This window comes from Nyctereutes procyonoides, unplaced genomic scaffold, assembly GCF_905146905.1.
Source record: "Nyctereutes procyonoides isolate TBG_1078 unplaced genomic scaffold, NYPRO_anot_genome, whole genome shotgun sequence".
Classification (NCBI taxonomy): Eukaryota; Metazoa; Chordata; class Mammalia; order Carnivora; family Canidae; genus Nyctereutes; species Nyctereutes procyonoides.
This window is the reverse complement of record NW_026575140.1, coordinates 12,496,852-12,504,723: the sequence shown is the minus strand read 5'-3', so window position 1 is coordinate 12,504,723 and position 7,872 is coordinate 12,496,852. Positions and strand designations below refer to the sequence as shown.

Sequence of the window (7,872 nt, the reverse complement as noted above, 5' to 3'; positions counted from 1 at the left end):
TTCAGGCGCTGGCTGGGGACTTTTTATACGTCGCGCGCCAGGCGGAAGGTCCCTGCCTTAAGAGCTAATGGCGAACGCCGGCTGGTTGAAGGTGGCGGTGGCTTAGGCCTTGAAGGAGCTCAGCATCTGTCGGATATCGACGCCATCCTTCCTGCTGCAGGGTAAAGAAGCAGCTTCCAAACTTCCCCGGGCCTGGGGAGGCAGAGAGCGGTCAAGCAGGAGGGTTGGCGGAGCCTTTGGTCGGGTCTTTGAAGCAGGGTAGGCCCGTAAGGTGCCGGCAAAGCGGGGAGGTGGAGGGGAACGCTTGGGTCGAAAACGGTTTCCAGGAGTCCTCTCCCACTTCCGTTTCAAAGGTGGGAGCGAAGCTTGGATCAAAATAAGACTTCTGGAAATTGCCCAGCTCCTAGGCTTTGCGGGAGGTGAGGGAAGGGGCGGGATGGACGTACACGACACCAGCTGTAAGGTGGAAGGATCTAGTGTGTTGAAAGCGTAAATAACGGAAACCGTTTTTGGTGCCAAGACCGACCCACTTTTGAATTCGTGCTTTGGTACTCGGGCAGCTGTTTCAGTGATTTTCAGCTTTCTCATTTGTAAAGTGGGGGACAGTAGTATCTGTTTTGAAGACTTCGCGAGGTTTGAATGCGATGACGTTCCTTTGGCACAAGGAAAAGGGGGCGGAGGCAGCAGTTAGAGGCGCAATTCGTGGCGATCACAGACAGGATTGCCGGGAAATCATATTTACCAAGTTTTGGCCGTTAGGGGTTCCTGGTATATAGCTCTTGTGATTTTGTGCTGATCTTCCTCCAAAAGGCAACTTCTCCCATTACCTGATTAAAAAAAAAAAAAGAATAGCTGAGGAACCTGAATCCAAGTAGGTTTGAATTCTGCAGGCTGTAATGGATGCCTGCAGTTCTAAAAGGAACTGGAAAGTAGATGGAGTTCTTCAGGAGTTACAGAGAATGAAGAGTAGTAGGCTGGAAACTTTTACGGGCTTCAGAAGTGGCCTGTGGTTTCCTCTTTATTTTTCTTTCTTATTTCTTTATTTATTTATTTATTTATTTATTTATTTATTTATTTATTTATTTATTTATTTATTTTTTTAATGATAGTCACACAGAATGAGAGAGAGAGAGGCAGAGACACAGGCAGAGGGAGAAGCAGGCTCCATGCACCGGGAGCCTGACGTGGGATTCGATCATGGGTCTCCAGGATCGTGCCCTGGGCCAGAGGCAGGCGCCAAACCGCTGTGCCACCCAGGGATCCCAGAGAGGGAAAAGCAGGCTCCATGCAGGGAGCCCGATGTGGGACTCGATCCCGGGTCTCCAAGATCAGACCCCAGGCTGCAGGCGGCGCCAAACCGCTGCGCCACCAAGGCTGCCCTTCTTTTTTCTTTTTAAAGATTTTATTTATTTATTCATGATAGACACACGGAGAGAGAGAGAGAGAGAGAGAGAGAGAGAGAGAGAGAGAGGCAGAGAGACAGGCGGAGGGAGAAGCATGCTCCATGCAGGGAGCCCGACGTGGGACTCGATCCTGGGACTCCAGGATTACACCCTGGGCCTAAGGCGCCAAACTGCTGAGCCACCCTTTTTCTTCTTTTAAATAGCAATTTCTTTCTTTTAGTTTAGTCAGTCGTGCCACATGGATCATGTTGACATAATAGGGCTTTATTATGTTTTCTTGTTGATAACTGCAGTTTTGAAATTGTTTGAAATTTTATAACCGCAGCAGGTTGTGATAGAATAATTTAGCTTTGAGAATCACATTCCCTCCTTTTTTTTTGATTGAAGTATAGTTGATCACATAACTGCTTTGCAAATCAGAGCCCTTACAACATATTCTTTGCCTCTTTTTCTTCAATTTTAAGCTGAGAACAACTTTCCCTGGAACTTCTGTAGAGTGTATAACTGCTAGGGATGCGAGTATGTCTGTGTCTTTGAGAGTGCGTTTTCTTAATTTTTCTCTTTGTAGGTCATTTCTCCAAATGCCCTCCTTTTTTCATCTCAACTTTTCTTTTATCTCTACTATTCTAGAATAAAGTTAAAGATGTTTCTTAATTTCAAGAAGGAAAATTTATACCTCTCAGGACCCGTTTCCAAAGTGGAGGGTTTGATATTTTCCTACTTTATTTTATTTATTTACCTTTATTTATTCACGAGAGACACAGGCAGAGGGAGAAGCAGGATCCATGCAGGGAGCCCGATATGGGACTCAATCCCAGGACTCCAGGATCACGCCCTGAGCAGATGCTCAACTGCTGAGCCACCAAGTGTCCCTATTTTATCTTTAAAGATTTTATTTATTATTTGAGAGAGCACAAGCAGAGGGGTAGGGGTAGAGGGAGAGAGAACCTCAAGCAGACTCCCCTCTGAGCAGGGAGCCCAATGCGAGACCTGATCCCAGGACCTTGGGATCTTGACCTGAGACAAAGGCAGACTCTTCACCTACTGAGCGAGCCACCCAGGTGCTCCAGTCTTTTCCTCTTCTAACCATTTCTGGGCTGGGCAAAAGCTGGATGACTATTACTGTTATTATTATTATTTTTTAAAGATTTTATTTATTTATGAGAGAGAGAGAAAGGTAGAGGCAGAGGCAAAGGAAGAAGCAGGCTCCCTGCTCCAATGTTGGACTCGATCCCAGGACCCTGGAATCATGACCTGAGCCAAAGGCAGACACTCAGCCACTTAGCCATCCAGGCGCCCAGGTGACTATCATTTATGAAGCTGTTCACTCATAATTCTCTTTTCTCACTTAAAACAAATCTTTTGTGTTAGTTACACAGTGATTACTTTGGATTTTTCAAGACCTCTAATTGAAAAATAACTTTCATGGCAGTAATTGTATAGTTGTAGTTCTGGGTAATTTTATGGTAAAGGTACATTAGTTTGCAGTCTTAACAGTCTTGTTTAATGAAAAGAATCCTTTTATGTGATTGTATAGAGAGGCCTCCTGAAATAGCAGGAATTGAGTTTTGTTTCCGTTTTTTTTTTTTTTTATGGTGAGTAGATGCAAATTTTAAATTCTAATTGTCAAATACTGTGCTAGATAAGAGATGCAAAAGGAAACTACACTTAACAGTTTTATCTGTTAGATTAGCAAAAGCCTAGTTGTGCAGAAATAGAGGCTCATGCATTTCTGGGGATATAGATTGTTAGAATTTCTTTGTAAGGTAATTTGGTAATATTTGTCAATATTTCGAGTGTATGAGTCCATCAATCCAGCAATTTCACTTCTAGGGATTAATCTTAAAGATATAGTCATACAGGGACACCCTAGGTGGCTCAATGGTCTGCCTTTGGTTCAGGTCGTGTTCCCGGGGTCCTGGGATCGAGTCCTGCATCAGGCTCCCCATAGGGAGCCCGCTTCTCCCTCTGCCTGTGTCTGTACCTCTCTGTGACTCTCATGTATACGTAAATAAAATCCTAAAAAAAAAAAAAAAGATATAGTCATACATGTATAAATGATTTATATAGGAGGGGTTTTATTTCTCTCTCTTTTTTTTAAGTTTTTATTGGGGCACTTGGATGGCTCAGTTGTTAAGTGTCCAATTCTTGATCTCAGCTTAGATCTTGATCTTAGGGTCATGAGTTCAAGCCCTGTGTTGGGCTCCATGCTGGGCATGGAACCTACTTAAAAAACTTAAAGGGACACCTGGGTGGCTCAGTGGTTGGGCATCTGCCTTGGGCTCGGGATGTCATCCTGGTCGGGATGTCTCTGGGTCGGGGATTGAGTCTTGCATTGGGCTTCCTGCGAGGAGCCTGCTTCTTTTCCCTCTGCCTATGTCTCTGCCTCTCTGTGTCTCTCATGAATAAATAAAATCTTACCAAAAAAATTACAGTTTTTTTTTCTTAATCTCTACACCTCGTCTGTGATCAAACTCACCACCCTGAGATCAAGAGTTGCACACTCCTCCACCTGAGCCAGCCAGGTGCCCCAGTTGAGGGGTTTTCTTTGCAGCAGTATTCATAATAGTGAGATTGGGAACCTAAATGATTATCAGTAGGGTATTGGCTAAATTCAGTGAAGTACTCCATGGCTGGAAAATGAAAATGAGAAAGCTCTTTGTTGCTATTTTCAAAGTAAAGTAATAAAAAGTAAGTTGCAGGATAATATGAGGGAGCCTGTAATATGTAGTATTCAACCACTAGTTAAAAAGGATTAGTGTTAACATATTTTTGTGAAAATATCTGGAAGAACATATAACTAAATAAAATTGATTTTCTTGGGGAGGAGAACTGAATGGCTAGGGAATGGATAGAAGGAGCTTTTTGCTGTGTTTTTAAAGAATTCTCAACCATGTTTGTATAGCCTATGCAATCATAGGTACATGTAGAGCTCCTTAGTTTCTGTGACAGTAAAGGTAAAGAGAGTTCTTTTTTTTTTTTTTTTTTTTTTTTTTTTTTTTTTTAATTTTTATTTATTTATGATAGTCACAGAGAGAGAGGGGCAGAGACACAGGCAGAGGGAGAAGCAGGCTCCATGCACCGGGAGCCCGACGTGGGATTCGATCCGGGGTCTCCAGGATCGCGCCCTGGGCCAAAGGCAGGCGCCAAACCGCTGCGCCACCCAGGGATCCCGGTAAAGAGAGTTCTATTAATGGTACAGCGCCTGGGGGTGTTCAATTGGTTAAGTTTGCCTACTGCTCAGGTCGTGATCCAGGGTGCTGGGCTCAATCCCAGGATCAGCTCAGTGGGGAACCTGCTTTTCCCTCTTTCCTCTGCCTGTGTTCATGGACATGTGTGTGCGTGCATGCATGTGTACGCTCTCTGTCAAGTAAATCTTTTTTTTTTAAAGATTTTATTTATTTATTCATGACAGAGAAAGAGAGAGGCAGAGACACAGGCAGAGGGAGAAGCAGGCTCCATGCCAGGAGCCCGATGTGGGACTTGATCCCAGGTCTCCAGGATCTCGCCCGGACTGAAAGCGGGGCTAAACCTCTGGGCCACCGGGGCTGCCCTCTGTCAAGTAAATCGTAAAGAATGAATACTGGTACAAATCCTAAGATTTTACTGCTTGTTATTAATTTGACAGGTGATTTAATTTCTTAATTTGTTCATCTATATATTATATATAGTATGATAATGAGTTATTTATAGGTTCCATTTATTTATTTATTTATTTATTTATTTATTTATTTATTTATTTATTTATTTATTTATTTTATGATAGTCACAGAGAGAGAGAGAGGCAGAGACACAGGCAGAGGGAGAAGCAGGCTCCATGCACCGGGAGCCCGATGTGGGATTAGATCACGGGTCTCCAGGATCGCGCCCTGGGCCAAAGGCAGGCGCCAAACCACTGCGCCACCCAGGGATCCCTATTTATAGGTTCCTTGAGGGAATAGAGGCAAAGTATACAGCATAGTCCCTGGTATATAGAATACTTTCTAGTTATAAATCTGTTGTTAGTCAGTAAGCCTTACTCTGGGTTCTGCCTTCACCCTGAAGTTCCTATATAGAAACGTCTGTTGGACTCCTGGGTTGCTCAGTGGTTGAGTGTCTGCCTTTGGCTTGGGTTGTGATCCTGGAGTTCTGAGATCGGGTCCCTCAGCGGGCTCCTCGTGGGGAGCCTGCTTCTCCCTTTGCCTGTGTCTGCCTCTCTCTCTGTGTCTCTTGTGAATGAATGAATGAATAAATAAATAAATCTTAAAAAAGTAATTGTTAAAGTAAGTTTCTCAGCTGATATTTTTCTGCTTTTAGGTCCTCTTAGCTTATTTTGACTCAATATAACTGAGGCCTGATTGTGGAGTTGTGAGTACCTTGGTGCTGCTCCCATCATGTTTCTATACAACTTGACCTTGCAGCGAGCCACAGGCATCAGCTTTGCCATTCATGGCAACTTTTCTGGTAAGATTTCTAGTTACTGTCTTTCTGAATTAAACATGTTCAAGATTAAATAGTTTCATGCTTCAGATTCCATTTCCAAATTCAAACTTTTTTCCTGAAATAAATTATAGAGAAAGTATCTTTATTCATCAGACAACATCATTTATATAATGCTTTACAGTCTCCAAAGCCATTTGAAGTACTTGATCTTATTTGATTCTGAGGGGACCATTGGGAAGGTGACCTGATAAGTAGTGGCCTTGAGCAAGTGAGAATGGATTGGGATGGATAAGAGTGGGATATCTGATAGGCTAGGAAGGCATTTAGACATTAGGTAGTAAAGACCTGTAATAGGAAAGTGGGGACAGATCGAGAAGAATATGAATTTCCAGCCTGGGCGGCAGAGAAAATGATAGTAACATTGATAGCAGGTTAGTTGGGACTAGAGAGGGAGTTTGGGAAGAAGGAATTTAGTTATTTTAAACCAGTTAAAAGTCGATGATGACAACATATCCAAGTGGAATTTTGTAGCAAACAGGGAGAGATGGGGGAAAATTGTTTATTAAGCATTTAGAAGTATCAATAATGGTTATGAAGGCAAGTGAACTTTCTTAGGACTGACTTTAGAAGTAAATTATATATTTTACATAACAGCTTTAAAAGTTGTTTGAAATAATCCATCAAATTGCACAAAAAGTTAAAATGATTTTCTAGAACAATAGCCTTAAAGATGAGCTAGAAAGAGCCTTTGGAAATACTTAATTTTATGAAGCTAAACATTATATGTTAATATCATTTGTATACAACTCCTAATTATGCAGATTAATGACATTTTAGAAAAACTAAATGTTTTTTAAAGAACTATGTTGACCATTTTTAAAAGTTTTTTCTTTGATACCACTTTGGTCAAATCCTATCAATTGTGGGAATGAAATAGAATAAATTTAAAATACTGAGCCCCCAACTTACTTACATTTATTTTGAGGGGCATTTTGATCCATCCAGGTTATTTTTGACTAGTTCTGATTGTTCGTGATCTTTATTGTTTTGGTAATCTAGGAACCAAACAACAGGAAATTGTTGTTTCCCGTGGGAAGATACTGGAGCTGCTTCGCCCTGACCCCAACACTGGCAAAGTACATACTCTGCTAACTGTGGAAGTATTTGGTGTTATCAGATCACTCATGGCCTTTAGGCTAACGGGTGGCACCAAAGACTACATTGTGGTTGGCAGTGACTCAGGTCGGATAGTTATCCTGGAATACCAGCCATCTAAGAATATGTTTGAGAAAATTCACCAAGAAACCTTTGGCAAGAGCGGATGCCGCCGCATTGTTCCTGGACAGTTCTTAGCTGTGGATCCCAAAGGGCGAGCTGTTATGATTAGTGAGTGACTTGCTCTATTGAGTGTACTTCTGACTCTTACAGATGCTCAGTTTAGGGTAACAGTGCTGTGGTCTTGGCATTGTGCCAATAAATTCCTTATCTGGGTAAAGTTTGGACAATATTTGGATTAATGCCATGGTTTAAAGTTACTTTTCCTTTTAAAACAATGGGGAAAGTCGTCTTAACACACCTTTTCTATTTACTGTCTGGTTGGATTAGGTGTTTTTTTCATTTCTATATGTGTAGCAGAAAGGCTACAATGAAATGATTTTATATAATCAGGCAGTGAATATGGTTGCTTTCATTAGCCTGAAGTGATGATTCACATTCATGTCTCTTCTCTGATAAATCTCTTGAAGGAAATTCTGTGTATCTGATCAGGCCTCTGGAAGGCAACTCTCTGGCCAAGTGACAAAATCATTAGATCGAAGTTCAGAGAATAAAGCTGTCAATTTTACGAATTATTGTTTCCAGTATCATTAAATCTAGGGGACGCTGAAAAATTATGAAGAGTTAGTGGGATATTGAGATCCCTATTAGGAAGGGGGGTGTAAATTCTGTTGTTTATTTTACTAATTCCAAGATCCTTTAAGTTAATACACTTGTAGAGTTAGTGCTGGATGTTAATGATTTTAAAGAAATAACTGTGGTGTGACTCTGG

General features: G+C 41.8%; 1 protein-coding gene and 1 non-coding gene across 3 annotated transcripts in view; both read left to right on the top strand.

Moving 5' to 3' along the window:
- Positions 1–34: 34 nt before the first annotated feature.
- Positions 35–7,872, top strand: part of SF3B3 (splicing factor 3b subunit 3) — a 54,856-nt gene continuing 47,018 nt past the window's right edge. The window contains exons 1-3 of one of the 2 annotated variants that reach the window (XM_055305911.1): positions 35–161; positions 5,700–5,846; positions 6,885–7,211. In XM_055305911.1, the coding sequence (XP_055161886.1) occupies positions 5,777–5,846; positions 6,885–7,211 (397 nt within the window). In that variant the 5' untranslated portion in view covers positions 35–161; positions 5,700–5,776. Of the gene's footprint in view, positions 162–242; positions 259–5,699; positions 5,847–6,884; positions 7,212–7,872 lie in introns of those variants that run through there. The other variant, XM_055305912.1, reaches the window with a different exon arrangement.
- LOC129497992 (small nucleolar RNA SNORD111) lies at positions 7,517–7,596 on the top strand. The gene has a single exon (XR_008662037.1). It is a non-coding gene; the product is annotated as a small nucleolar RNA SNORD111 (small nucleolar RNA).